General features: G+C 38.9%; 1 protein-coding gene across 1 annotated transcript in view; it reads left to right on the forward strand.

Moving 5' to 3' along the window:
• Window positions 1-1174: 1174 nt before the first annotated feature.
• Window positions 1175-15466, forward strand: part of BRSK2 (BR serine/threonine kinase 2) — a 331200-nt gene continuing 316908 nt past the window's right edge. Inside the window, exon 1 of the mRNA XM_009288666.2 lies at window positions 1175-1268. Coding sequence (XP_009286941.1) covers window positions 1175-1268 — 94 coding nt within the window. The remainder of the gene's footprint in view (window positions 1269-15466) is intronic.

Raw genomic sequence — 15466 nt, forward strand, 5'->3', positions numbered from 1 at the left:
TGTTGCATGGTCCTGAATCCAGAAAATACATAGGCTTGTGCCTAACTTGAAGCATACCTGCAGAATCTTTTATTCCATCCAACTCCTTAAGCCCTGAAGGTTAAACACAGGCATAAGTACTTGGACAAAAACAGCGGAAGTTTTCTTATGCCGCTAGTATGGGGCCTGTGGATCAGGGAATCAGTGCCTATTGCCATCTAATCTCTGGATTTTCTGCTGTGTTTCTAATTAAGATAGTGGCCGTGCCATTTTTGATCTGTTCATCTAAGAACCTAAAGTGTATTTGCTCCCATCAAACTCAAAAGCAGGTCTGTCACTGAGTTCAGTGGTTACAGGATTGGCCCTGGTTTTTTCCTCTTTTTTCTCTTTGCCCCACCCCCCCTAAAGACTCTCTTTAAAGGGTAAAACCCACAGAAGATGTAGGTCTTCCAGAATCAAACAGAATCAATTAATTTCTCAAGCTCATTTTCAGAAGTAGGGATTTTTTTTTTTCCTTTCCTATTTCCTGCCACAATCTCAGGCTTTCTTTAATACTCTGGAAGTACAGCTGCATAGTGGAGTAAAATTCAAAGGGAAAAAAAAGTGTATGTTTGGGTCTTAAAATAATACACACATTAAACTATATTTAATTGTGCCTTATCAATAGACTGATAAACTTAGGTGTTTGCTGTCGCCATTGATCATGATGCTCTGTAGCAGGCAAAGGCAGTAACTGCTGCTGATGGAAAAGAATAGGTAGTGGAAGGAGGCGGGGAGAAGGAGGTAGGAGACGAGGGATTGGTTCCTTTTAATGTCAATCACAGCTGCGGGCCCCAGCTCTTCCGCTGCTCTAGCTCTGGCTCTCCCTTGAACAGCTCCTGGAGAGAACAAGGCGTGCGGAGTTCGGCTCACCAGCATCATGCTCCTTGGGCTTGGATCGTAGATCCCCTTCTTTGAACATTAAAATAACTCCTTCGTCCATCAGTGTCCCAGGCAGACCCAGCGAGAAAACACGCACGTGAGAGAGAGAGGAAAGAAAGAGGAGGAAGAGAAAAATCTGCAACCAAGTGGACTAAAGCAAAGAGAAAGAGTGCTTTGCTTGCACAGCTGCAAAGTGGGAATTTAAAGAACCGCAGAGAGAGAAATTCCAGCTCATCAGCACATACACATTGCAGAATTACAGATCCAGGTAGAAATGACATCAACAGGGAAAGAAGGCAGCGGAGCTCAACATGCACAATATGTTGGACCCTATCGTTTGGAGAAAACCCTAGGAAAAGGACAGACAGGTTGGTTCTTTTGCAGCAGCACTGGCGCTAGGGGGAAGGTGCTGTAGCAGCCAGTGAGGTGTTGGGGATGGGATATTTGAGGGTCCAGGTTTTCCCATTTGCTGTTTTAGTGGAGATAATATTCACAGGGGATTTTTGCCTTTATTTTTAGTTTTCATTTTAATTCTTTCTTTTCTTCCTTTTTTCTTTAAAAAAAAAAAAAAAAGCCCAGGATGCTTTATGTTCATTACTCCTGCTAATGCTGTAGCAGCCAGTGAGGTGTTGGGGATGGGATATTTGAGGGTCCAGGTTTTCCCATTTGCTGTTTTAGTGGAGATAATATTCACAGGGGATTTTTGCCTTTATTTTTAGTTTTCATTTTAATTCTTTCTTTTCTTCCTTTTTTCTTTAAAAAAAAAAAAAAAAGCCCAGGATGCTTTATGTTCATTACTCCTGCTAATGGGTGTTGTTCTGATGACAGCCAGAGTGCATGCAGAGGAAAAAATAGATGATCTGCTGGTGGTGAATTTTCACATCAATTTCTTCACTGCCCTACTTAGGAGCATTTTCTTTTTAATCAAATTATATTGAAATGAAAGGTTCACAGCCTGTAGTACAGAGGAGGTGGTGGTGGTGGTAGTGGGGGAGTCACCAGCAGTATTTCATGACATCATGATTGAAAAGGGTGTAGTCCTTAAGGTGCAGTTGGGGGGGTGGAAATATGTACAGTATGTCTGTGGCACTGACTGCTGTGGGTATTTAGCAAATATGGATGGATGGGCTGGCGGGGGTTTTACAGAGGCTTGGTAGCAGAATTCATTCTGATTATGCTGTGTTTTTGTAGGAGGGACTGGGGGGGAGGGGAGGTTATTTAATTATTTTTCTTAAAGCTTGTTTATGAAACTCGCCCCCAGCAGATTTTCCTGAATGGAACAATGGTAAGAAATATTAAAAAGAGGAAACCAAGTGGAGGGAATTAGCAGAGAGCAGGTGCTTCTGCCCTACATGACATAATTAGATCCCCTAAATACGTTCAAGATCTGGACTTACTATTGCTTGCTTGGATAGCATATTCACTTCAAGGGCAGGGGAGCATTAATTGGAAGAAAAACCATTAAAAAGAAGCCCAAGTGTCTTCCTTATGTAATTAGCTTTAATTTATTTTTTTTTTTAGTAACAGGTGCAATAAGCAATGGGATCTGGCAAATTCATTGGGTTGGGAGCCCCCCCCCAAAATTGGATTGAAACTCAAGATTATAATTTAGGGAAAGGGGAAGATCAGCCATAGGGGGGCTTCTTTGGGCATGTGGGTGTTAAGTGTTGTTCATTATGGTGGGACAATAAAACATGATGCATTGTGGTGGTGGTGTGTGGTTTTTTTTTTTTTTTTTTTTTTTTATAACCCAGCCTGGCTTTGCCCATCTGTTGTCTAAAGGATTTAATAGGCGTTTCCATTCCCAGCTGCTGCCTCTGCTCTGCCTGCTTCCTCACTGCCCTGCGTGGCAGCAGCTCTGCAGTCCGCAATTTTCTTAGGGACACAGTCAAAATCCAGATCTTTCTCTGTAAGAAGCAGTGCTCTTCTGAGATGATTGATTATAAACACCCTTCACAACCCCATAGCAACCGTTCAGAGATATGGATGAAGATGACATTGTCTTCTAATGAAAGCGACTTTTATTTATATTTCATTTTTCCCAAATCTCTTCAGTGTATCAGCTGCTAAAGGTAGTTCTCTGTCACTGTTTTGGCTACCACCTTTATTCTTTGCGTAGCTCAAAAAGCCCTTACTTCTGCAGCTGTATTCTTGGTAAAATTTGTTCTGATGATGATAATGAAAATAATTACCAAAAAAATGGCAGTGTATTGGTAATAAAACTGCCCTATTTCTGCTGGTAATCCTTTCCTGGATAGTCCAGGTGATCAAAGAGCCAGCTGTAGATGGCAAATTTATTTTTTTCTTCATCACCATTTCCTTTTTTCTCTCTCTCACCTTCTCAGCACCCCTCCCTCCCCTTTAAATACAGTTGTGTCTGAGATTCCTGAAAATACAGCTGCATTAACCTTTTGCTCCATGTCTCATAGCCTGATGTTGTGGCCCTAAAGGGTTATCTGCAGCTTTGGTTATTTTTTTCCTCTCTGCTAATCTTCCTATCTTCCTCCTAAGTGATTAGAGATGTGGGGGTGGAGGGAGAAGAAGAGGAGGTATTGCTGCTGTTGGCCTCTGCAGTTATTCAACCAGCTGGACAAGGGTGAAAGTTTCCTTTTGCAGTTTTACCATATAACTGATCTTCATAGATAAGTCTCTGCTGTTTGCACACATGAATGCACATAAAATGCACAATGCATGGTGTCATAGAAGCTGGAGGTGGGGTGAGGAGGAAGAGAAATCTTAAAAGTAGCTGATGTCAGTCGATGTCTTCCTTGTTATACCCACCCTTGATTAATGGAGTAATGCGCTGAGGTGAAATCTAACTCGGTATTAAACATACATGGCTAAATATGGAAAGATGCCTTCTGGTCTTCTCGCATTTTCTGTGCTAATCACATTTGGGAGCATGCAGAATGGCATGAACAGTGTGTGATACATAGCTGGTCCTCATCCTGCTTGTTTTGGAGGGTAAGCAGGCAACCTGCAGCATTGTAGGGAGGGGACAAGGGCAGTATGAGGGCCTGATTTACCATACTATATTGTCTTGGTGTGTAACTGAGTTTGGGTTGCAGTGGCATACAGCTGAAGAAAATAGTGGTTGTAATCATTCGTTTAGAGCTTGACTTTAAAGTTTGGAAGATTAGGAGGTAATGGCTTGGAATATTCCCCCCCCAAGGGGATGGGGAAGAGTGAGAAATAAAATCTGGCAAAATGTAATGATGAATGGAAAGAAAATGTAAGTTGTGTTGCAAAGTCCTATCCATTTTGCAGTGATCTTCATAGCCATAATTTTATTTTGAATAAAAAATTCTTGACTCTATAGAGTTATTTCAGATGCGCAGGTCTAGCTTTGCTCCCAGATACATTAATACTATACAAATGTATTAATCACTCTTACGTGCTTTTACTGAGATCAAAAGAAGGGGGTTTTGGGAAGGAGCATGGATTCATAGTTCAGGGCAGACTTAGAAAGGGTGCCATGGAGGGAGAACTTAATGGTAAGTAGAACTCTCACTGGCTTTCTCTCCATGAAATTCTCACAGATTGCCACTTCGATAGCTGAAAAAAAGCATTTGCCAACAGCAGCCTACTGGTCCCTGCAAAGAGGTCCAGTTGCTGTATCTGTGGCATTAGTGGAACCTGGTGACATCTGGCTGTGGGTGGGCAAAACTGAAACGGAAAAGCCTTCAGTTCAAACTGGTGGATAACAACTGTTGTTGAAAGTGTTGATTAGAATTCAAAATTGGGTATGTAAAATTTGTCCCGAGCGGCCTTCTGTGCTGGTGCGTCAAGCTTGCTGAGGGTGACTGATGCCACAAAGAGAGGATTAGAGGGCCTCTTAGTCAGAGAAGTTAGAAAAGGGCTACACGGGGCAATGCTGAAAAATATCTGTGCCTAGCTCTTTGCTGGTAGTGGGAATGATAGAGGAACGAGGGAAAATTATTTTTAATAATGTAGCATACAAATTTAAAGTATAATTTGAGTACTGTAGTAAGACAGTTTGCTTTTGTAATAGGTTGAACTCAGAGCACTTGTTTACTGCAGCTGGAAGAATAGCTTATGGAATCTATTTGATTTTTGCAAGAATACAAGAGGCAGCATAATCTTAATAATTATACTCAAAAGAATTATTTTACAGAACTGTCACTGTAAAAGATCATTACTATATATATACGGGTGTGTGGGGAAAGGTTGGTTTATTGAAGTTTCATTGATACATTCTTCTACAGTTAATTATAGGAGGTTTTTGTTGTAATTAAAAGTAATGAGCAAAGGATGTGTGTCATGTTACAGTAACACATGTGGAAACAGCGTGCCTTGAGAAATCCCAGTCATACCTGATCATGAAGCACTGTTTTAGTTTTAGATCAAACAGAGGCTTTTCTCCATTTGCCACTAGTATTGTGTGAAATCAGTTTCTTGTGTATTCCTTGCTTTATTTTTTTTTTTTAAATTCCACAAATGCCTCTGTTCATGTGTTTCTTTTGGCCTTATTAACCCCTGTTTCACCCTTGAAACTCTTAAGAATAATTCAGATTGACTGTAGTGAGTATTTATTAATGAGTGCCAAGATGAGGAACTGAAGTATTTCTTGTGAAGGTCTTCAGCGTTTCGGGGGGTTTTCTTGTGTTTTCATTTGACAGTCACTGTTTAGGCTTCAGCATCATTGTTTGCTATGGCACCAATTCAATGTCTAGCTGAAATTTCCAAAATGCTGCTTTGTCTACAAGCAGTAAGACATCGGTGCTAAGTGGGAGTTACCCTATTCACTTTGAGAGAAACTTGATGAAAAATTTAATGTTGCTGATCCATTTTGTCTTGTTCCTTTCTGTTTTAAGCTCGGTTCTGCAGACATTCAATATAAAGAATCACTCATGGCACTTTTACCTTCGCAAAAAGTGTAGGGGGTCTCTTTTCTGCATTGTATACCATACAACTTACAGTTATTTTGGTGTATAACATGTTAATTTTATATGAGCCATCAGTGAGGTGTTCAGCAGTATGCTATTGGGCTATGTAAGAACAGAAATCATTAAATTTGGATCTTAGTGAATTTAATAGCCCTTTATTCAGTGAGAGCTTAAACAGGATGTTTCTTTACGGCCTTAACCACCTGTTTCCGTGACACTGGCAGAAACTGAAATTTGTTAATTTTTTTATTTGTCTCTGTCAAATTTGGTTGAAATTGGAAGCTTCAGATCTATTCGAGGAGTATTCGGTAGAAAATGTGATCTCAGAAGCCTGGTTTCCTTAGGTAAGTAGGCTAAACAAAGTATATCCTTTTCATTCATATGGCTATAATTATTTTTTTTTTCTGACCCAGTGTGTTGGATGTAGAGAGAATCTACAGAGTACAGCTTTATTCTGTTTAGCTGTCTAGATGAATGTATTGTTACAGAGGTGTAAATCATTGTAGTTCCTCCCATGGCCTTTTTAAACAAACAAACAACAAACCAGTATGTATTCTATTAATGTTTTCCTATATCTATGTATCTATCTATCTATCTATCTATCTTACTTTCCTCAAAAAAGTTTCTTTCAAAACAGTGAATCCACATCTTTTGTCATGGTAGTCTGTGAAGACTTAAGCGGTTAATTAGTAATCATAGAAATAAAATATTGCAAGCAATACTGTGGGCAGTAGAGGCCTTAAGAATGAAATTTTGCCAAGAAAGGTTATGTCATAGTGACTTAGACGTAATGGATTTTCAAGTAATGGTTATGAGTTTTGAGAGATTTGGTCTTTCTTAACTTTATGTCCCTTTGATCTGATTGTTCTAAAGTACTGTTTGCCTGCGTTACTGACTGAAGTGAACTAGTATTACCATGCCCCGTGTCTGAACTGCGAAGTTCAGATATCCCTTTTATGACTTTCACTTTTTTTTTTAAAGCAAATTCCTGTTTCCTAACTACAGTGAAAGTGATTTTTAGCCTCCATCCTTCTGCAAACCTTGTAGAGGCATGACATTAGTCTTTTACCCAATATCAGTAGCAAAATTATTATGAACTTGTTGAAACAGGAGCAGGCTCTGAATGATTGTTTTTCTTTGTAAAGCACAGTAAGCTTTCTCACCCAAGAGTTGTTAAAATTCAGATACTGTCAAATGAGTAGGACTATATGACTATACCTATGTTTCAGACATCAGCAGGGACTACGGAAGCAGTGATTTCATAAATAGAGTTCTTGCACTGCTCAAGCACTTTTCTACTTTTTGTCACTGCTCTAATGTCATTTTGTGCTACTACAGTGGGAAGGACTGCATTAGAATGATGAGAGAGGTTGGAGAACTTAAAAAAGCTTCTCAATAGAATTTACCTCTTGAGAGGAACTGTTTCTGATTCTAGAAAACCTGTGACTCCATGAGGAGACCAAATGTAGCATTTTAAGTGGGTTCTTACACTTCCTTTTGTAAATTGCAGTGTAGCAGCCAGTGTATGTCTTGGATTCTCCAACATTGCAATATTTTTCAGTATACCATAAATTTACTCCATACATTATATTTTGGGAAGTCTATTGTATATTGTGTACTTTAGAGAGTTAAACAGTAATTGCAATGGTGATAATAAATGTTGATATCCACCTCAAAATTAGTAGGTAGGTAATATAGAACAAATGTAGGTGATGAAAGAATTCCAGCTTTCAGAAGAAATTTGAAAGGAAATGAGATATTTGGAAGTAATGCCCTGTGAAGTGAGAGACATTGCATGAGGAATGTGTTATGCACATAGGAGAATAGCCAAAATAAGAAGAGGTGGAAGCCTGGATATAGATTTCGGTGAAGGTAGAGTAAAGGCAGAGATGTAAATGAATGCTCAAGGAGTGCTCCTCTTCAACTGCAGAGATACTTTAAATTGCCCTTGTGAAGTCAGTCAGTGTTTTAAGTTGAGCTGACTTCAGTAGGAAGATTATCAAGCCTGTGATAATTAGGTAAGGGTGGAATTTTTTTGTTTGTCGTGGATTGTTCTATTAAGAAATATCCCAAAGAAATTTTCTGGTTTTGTTTTAAACAAACCCAAGATGTTTAGCAATCCTAATCAATGATGCTGTTCGTTTTGCTTATGGAAAATGAGGAGATTGTTCCATTTTCAGTTCATACATAAACAGTACTGTTTTTCTACAAAACATCCATACTGATCTGTAGAGTAACATGAATAATTTGTTGTAAATAGTGTTCTTAATGAACTTGAACTGTCTTCATCTGCAGTGTCTGTAAGTGCAGAGTGATTTCCTTTAAGTCCTTATTTGTTTCAGATTTTCTGGCAAACAACTATTTTTATCTCCTTTCCCCAACTGTCTTTACCTCGCTTATGGATTGGTTGCACTTAATCAATATTCAAAGATTTGAATTGTACTCTTGAATGTAGTCTGTTGGATGTGTTGCATACAAGTATTACATTCTACTTGGATAGTTGTGCGAGCACTTCCAACATAAATGTTTGCAAGGGCAAACTGAAAATTTAGTTTTCCTGGACAGTTTGGACATGATTCCCATGAGCACCCTTGCCTGGAAGATGTGAAGTTTTCCAGAAGGGTTTTTTTAAAAGGCACACAAATGTGACCAAATCAAACTTACCTAATTTCAAATGCCTAGTTTTAGGACATATTAATAGTGTTCGTCCAGTTCCATTTGACTTATTCTAGATTTAATTTTTAATAGGGATATAACATTTTAGTTAATTCCTTTAATTCTGTTTACAGACTAGAAACATTACTGATAAAATTCTGGTAAAAACCATACAAAAAAAATCCACCCAGAAGATTTTTTTCATTGCTTCATAGCTTTTGAAAATTGGTTTTAAATGGAATTTAGGTGGAACAGAGGAAACGGTATCGGCTCCTTTCATAAAAGTGTATTACTCACTATTGATGTAGCTCTAAGCATTTTTTTTCTTGAATGTGTCATTTGTGGCAGAGATGCCTATGAGATCACCATTGTCCTGTGGACTGTATAAACAGGAATATACTGTTTCTTTTGCAATGACCTTGGGATACAGTTTTTAAAGGAGAATAAATTGAAGTGTGTTGTGAGACTGAGGATAAAGAGCAGTATGGATAAAGAAGGTAAATGATAGTGTTTGTATTTAAACAAATCCAGGTACATTCTCTTGCAAATGGTACTGTTGCCTTCATAATAGTGCGAGTAACCTTCAGGCTGGTGCAGGTAGCTGATGGATAGTTACTCAGTGCTGGAGTGGGTCGAATAGAATACTTATCTTGACTTGTCAGCTCTCAGTTTTATTTTGAGAAAATGTTATTATTTCCTGAAAGTCACAGAGATCATTGTCAACCAATGTAAATTAAAGTAGACCTAAAGCTGCCCTAAATTACTCATAAAGTTCTAATGGCTGAGCTTACTGTTTTGCACCCCATGGCTGTGCCAGGCAGTTTCTGCCTTTTAGACTTTCGCTGTTCCTAATCTGGCTTCTTTGCATAGAGATTATTGCATACTTAAGAGGAAGAGAAATATTTTTTTGGTTTCTTGTTCAAATAAACGTTTTTAATTTGGGGTTCTGGAAGGGGTGAGGTTAGACTGGAAGGGACCATTCCTTGTGTAGCTTACCACTGACAACAGGCTGCTCTTCAGTTTCTTATCTATCATCCACCCATTGATAATCAGTGATTTGATAATTAAGGAGTTTGGAAAAAAGTAGATAACTTGCCATTTACTGACAAAAGGAGATTATTGCTGGTAAGAGCTTTGCACCAAGATTTGCAACATCAACTGACAGTAAATGGGTTGATGCAGGGTGCAGGGGGGAATTGAGGAGAGAAACCAGCATCAAGTAGCTTAGGGTGTGCAAGTGCTATCTTTTTTTCTTTTTTGTTTTAGTGTTCCAACACTACGTGGGAATTATAGGCATGATAATATTTCCAGTGAAGTGCTTAACTTGAAAAAATAAAAAAAAAAAAAAGAAAACTGTTTTCAGGCATCCATTTAGTAAGTGCTCTTCTGGCTGCTGGCTTCTACTTACAAAACAACATACTCTTTATATCCTGAGGCTCTTGCAATTTTGATTTGCTATCTTTTGCAGTATACGCTTAATGTGGGAGAAAAAAAATAAGTGTGGTAACGTATATTTTTTTAATAATGTCTACATTACGTACGTATTAATAAGCTCTGCTTTTGCAGTGTCATTCCTCTGTGTGTTCGGTCTTACGTGCCATAAGCTGACTGCCCTTGTCATTTAGCTATTAAAGGCACTATTGACTGGAACAAAAATAATGGAGGAGCTGGTTTCTGGGAGAAGCAAATTGGTCTGGACTAAAAATGTGTTCATTTTCTTCTGTCTGTCTAAAGCCTACTCTTAGAACTGTAAGTTTCAGTCTGCCAAAGGTTGAACAGCAGTCCTTCAGCTGCAGATGAGAATGTACCAGGTCTTCTTACTGACCAGCAGGGAAAGTTGATGGAATTGCTTGGCTCTTTATCTTCTTTCACTCTTTTTCTTAATTATTTCATGTGTGGCTAGCAACGTAGACACTAGATTTCTACACAGATGCTCTTCTTGGAAAAGTGATTGTTTTGTTGCTTTGGTCCAGGATGAAGTACACAGTAGCCCAGGTTTATGATGTTGGCTCATCCGCCCTATGGTAATAAAATTTATGAGGAAGAGGGACCAGCAATAACATTTGCAGCTAAACATGAGCTGGTGATGTATGATTTCCTTTTTTTTTTTTTTTTTAGTCTTACTTTTAAAAAAAACAATGTCCTGCTCTGATAAAGTTTGAGCTAAGCTAGCACAAGACTTTGCTAAGACTACCATTTTATTGCATTTGAATTAAAACACAAGTTTAAGTACGAAAAGAAGACTTCACATTCCAAATCCTTGTGGTATGAAATGCACTGTGTGGGATGTTTAAAAATTTCTCATGTCTTCTGCTGACTGTTTGCCAGCTGAGGGTTGTGTTAGTCATCATGCCAGCCATTCGCCCTGGGTAAGTTTTATTCAGTGACTGTGTGAATTCCTTTTAATAACTGTGACCTGTCCCTAAGATTAAGGAATGGATTTGACTCTTAGATTTCTACCTTACTGGAATCTCTTAATCTCTCCCAGTATTCTATTTCAAAGCTCTCATCTTCTTTTCAGGTTGCAAATGGTGGGTAGCTTTGGCTGTCATGTTGAGATGACCTGCGGTTTTCCTTTTGAAGTTCTGGTCATCTGTTTTTTGGTTTGGTGTTTTTTTGGGTGTTTTGTTTTGTTTTGTTTGTTTTTTTAACTTCAAAGTTACCTTGCCTCTTCAAACTGGAAACTGGTTCAAGGATTGGCATCTTAATCTAGAGGATGCTAGACAGGTATTTGGTTCTTTCTACAGCTGCAATCTCCTACAGCAAATTAATGAAGACTTTAGGAGCGTATTCTCAGAAAACTTTTGGGGATGTTACAGTTCCAAGACTGAGCCCCTTAATCATTTCAGCCCTATTTAAATAGATTGATGGTTACTGCTAGAAGAGCTGGTAGAAATACTCTAAGCAAGAAAATAGTCTATCTCTAAATAAACATATGTTATTGTTAGAGGGGTTTTTTTTAACTGTATGGTCATGGTAGACTGAAAAATAAGGTACTTCTAGGGTTTTTTTCCCACTTCTTGACAGATGCATTGTCTTGCGAAATTAACACTGATGCACTGTGTGTCCTTGGAGAATTATTTTCTCTTACGTATGTTTTGTCTTCCACATTTCATGTATCTTGCCTAGGCTGTGAACTGAGAGGAAAGATAATTTGTGTTACATTATCTGCATATAATCGCTTTCATGCTAAGGCACTAATCTTAGTTGGGCCTTTGTGTGTGTGTGTAGGAAGCTGCATTTAAATATAGGAAGAAGCTTCTCCACTGTGAGGGTGGGTTGAACCTGGCACAGGTTGCCTAGAGATGTTGGGAAGTCTCCATCCTTGCACATATTCAAAAACAGACCAGACACAGCCTTGAGCAGCCTGCTCTAGTTGACTCTGCTTTGACCAAGGGTGTTGGACTAGATGATCTCCAGAGATCACTTCCAACCTTAACTCTTCTGCTTTTCTGTGTTATCCTGTGCAACTAAACCATAACTTGTTCAGTGAACTGTGAAACTAAGGAACTCTGTTTCCTCCAGTTTTGTACCCTATATTCCCTTCCTCCTCCTGTTCTCTCTCTATGTCTCTTGTGTCTTGGGCTAGGTGAAGACAGTGTTTGTGGCTCATTTGGAGCCATATGTGCTGCCTGTCTTTTTTCTTTCTCTTGGAATACATTAAGGATTAAATCACAATTACTCTTTCCATTGTGGGGAGCAATAGTTTGAATCTCTTTTTTTTTTCCCCATTCAGCACTTTCCATGTAATTTGTAGAATCCTGGAGACTTCCCTTGCTCTTTCAAACTTGGTTGAAATTTGCTAATCTATTCTGATGTTATGGGGGAATTATAGACAGACAGCCTGAACATTTATATTTTGTCTGCTTAAGAAATCAGGCTAAAGCAAAGCTGTCCTAAACAGCACAGCTTCTCTAATCTGCATTTGGTTTTGAAGGCCATGAGATGCTGCTATGGCAGATTGGGATTGCTGGAATACAGCTACTCTTCAGATACTGCCCTCGTCTTGTTTAAGACTCTTACACTAAAGTTAGGAGGAAAAAGTGGTGCTTGATACTTGAAAAGTGCTACTTTCTGCTGCTGTAGCAGTGCAAAGCGAGGAGGATGGAGGCTAGAACTTGGTCCTTTCTGGTTGCAAGCTGAGTCCAGTCATTGGGGAGTGTGGGAAGAAGGAGCCCTCTCTGTATTTCCTCCATGTATCCATTTTGGTACAGTGGCAGTATTTGAAGTCCTTTTCTGCAGAAAGCTGAGAGGAACACTGAGAGCTGTTTGTGTGTTTGCAATGCCTGTCTGTACAAAAATCGTCACCAAAGACAAAGCCAAGTATTATATTAAAACTTGGCAATGACAGAAGCACCATAGCCCTATTAAACATGGGCATTTGTTTTGTTGAAAAGACGTGGCTATGAGTGGCACAGCTTTTAAGATTCCTTATACTTTGCGAGCACCAGCCTTAAACAGTTTTTCATTAGCTTTTGAAACTAGTTAAATCTACACTTTTTTCCAAACTTCCCACTCCTATAAATCAGTAAAGCTTGATTAAAATCAGTAATCATCGACAACAAAGAAAGATCTGTCCTAGTGTTTCTGGGTTTTGTCCTGTGCTGCTTTTCTTCTGGGTCTGTGGTTTATTTCATTGCTCATATTTGTGAAATCACATCTCTTTTGCTTGTGGTTGTTTCCTGATTGCGCTGAAGACATCACTTAGTCAAATTCCCCACTCAGTCACATCTGTGCAGTCCCAGTGACTTCAAGGCCTTGCTCAAGTTTATCTGAGAGGGAGTTTGACCCATGAGCAAGCTTCTCGCTGACGGCAGCAGAGGCAGACCTCTGGCAGTGTTCTAGTTAAGACCAGCCTAGGAATACGTCTCCTCTGCGGTGAATATGCAAGCAAATTAGAGCACAAAGTGGAATGATACTGTAAGTGAATTCAATTCAAACTGAAAATACAGGCCCAGCATTTTACAAATTACTATTTTTCATCCTTAAAGCAGAAGTCTGTCTGCTTAGCTAACAGACAAATTAAGGCAAGCAAATGTTTTAATACTTCTAGCAGTAATTCTTCTCTAGTATTCCACACATACATATGCTGAAATCACCCAACCAGTTTGCATTAAGCTTCAGGATGTAGAAAATGTCCTTACCTTTATAATTACTGCATCTTTGCTAGGGAAAGCAACAGCCAGACTACTAACATCATTGGGATAGTTGCCATCTTGTTACCAGGTGGTTCTTCCTGCTCAGAGGAAATGCTCCAAAAATAGGCATGGTTTCTGGATCTGTGTTGTAATGCTGTCAGCACCATTACTCTTATCACCATTGGATCAGATGAGTTACAGCCGAGAGCCTCTTCAGCGCCACCAATGCTTATTTATTCTCAGTGTTTTGGCACCTGTGGCTCTGTGGAACCAGGTGGTCTGTGGACTGCTTCTCAAGAATTCATAAAAATATTGATTAGAATAGCAAACTTCACATCATATTTACTGTTCAAGCGTCTACTTCTCTACTGCAAATTTCTGAAGAGTCCACCAGAGGGGAGAAACCCGTGTTTCGTAGGCCTTTTTCTCCTCATTGAAATGGTGGAAATTGAAAACATGGCAAGGCAAAGGATCTTGATCAAAGGATATGTCTACCTTGCAATCAGAAGTGGAACTCTAGCACTGGTGGGTAACACTATCTCCTGGCACAAGCAGAAGTGAAAATAAGGCAGTGCAGGCTGCGTGAGGGTTGGAGAAGTGTACCAGAGCACCTAAGAACCTTACCCTGTGTAGAAGTTCAGTATTCCCCATCTTTACCTGATTATTTACTTGTACCAGTTGTGCCTTTGTTTTGCTGTCTTGATAAACCCTGCATCAGCTACAAATCAATGTGGTATGTCAGATGTGGATAAGCTGAGCGTTTATATACATAATGCACCGTACACTTTATGTATGTATGACTTTACTTCAGGGTTGGTTTTTTTTGTGTATGCAAAATACCAACCTTGTGCTTGATCCTGTAGAGTTCTAATTCTGGTGTGAAAGATTATTCTGTACTGTCAAGGCCTGTTGGATTAAAGGTACTCAACTTCTCAAAGGATTGGGTCCCTATTTGTACTGTTATGGTCTCCAAAATGTTACAGCGTCCTAGCTGGGTCATTTCTTGGGGAAGACTAGTAGAGACGTGTACAAAACAGGCTCTGTTCATGTCATTGTGCAGTTATAAGGCAGATGATTCAGAAACAATAACTATGTAGTCTTCACTGGCCCTAACAGGCTCAGTCATTGACTTGGGGAAGAGCCTTTGGCAAGTTAATTTATATATTTTTTTTTTTTTCTTTTCATGATGCCCTGCTGTAAAACTAAGATAATGCTTGACTTCCCTTTTGGGACTGACAGGATTAGCCAGCTAGTATTGATAACTTTTTCAGAAATAAAAAGCAGCATGGAGAAGCCTGGGATAACCCTACTGTTTACGCCTGGTGAGTTTGTTTGTTTGTTTGTTTGTTTGTTTTTGCTAGTGTTCATTTTTGCTAACTTCATTTTATTTAATACACCTCTGTGGATTTTAATCTCCTGAGGATAGACTGGACCATACAGCCTTTTCATGCTGTACTTGTCTTCCATAGCTGCTTCTTTTGATTATTGTAATATTGATACATAAATGCTGAAATCTCTGTGGCTGCAATTTAAAACTAAAGTTGTTTTAACTATCTAATAAAATAGAAAAATCACTTTGATGTTCCCATTTTGCTAATCTGTGGCTATGCTGACTTTTGTTGCTTCTTTCCTTAGGGACATTTGTCCCTGATCTCTCAAACAAAATGTCACTGAGTAAAACTATGTTTGTATGATGCTGTGTGTTCTACTTATAAAAGATTTATAAGTTGGTCACTTTCATTTATGCTCCCATGGAGCTGGTAGAATTATACTGTGGTGTTAAAATGCAGCATTTTAATTTTCCTGCAGGCAGCAGCCCTCTGGTGGTGTGGGTTTTTTCTTTTTTTTTCTTTTTTTTTTTTTTTT

Source organism: Aptenodytes forsteri, unplaced genomic scaffold, assembly GCF_000699145.1.
Source record: "Aptenodytes forsteri isolate BGI_AS27 unplaced genomic scaffold, ASM69914v1 Scaffold8, whole genome shotgun sequence".
NCBI classification, from domain to species: Eukaryota; Metazoa; Chordata; class Aves; order Sphenisciformes; family Spheniscidae; genus Aptenodytes; species Aptenodytes forsteri.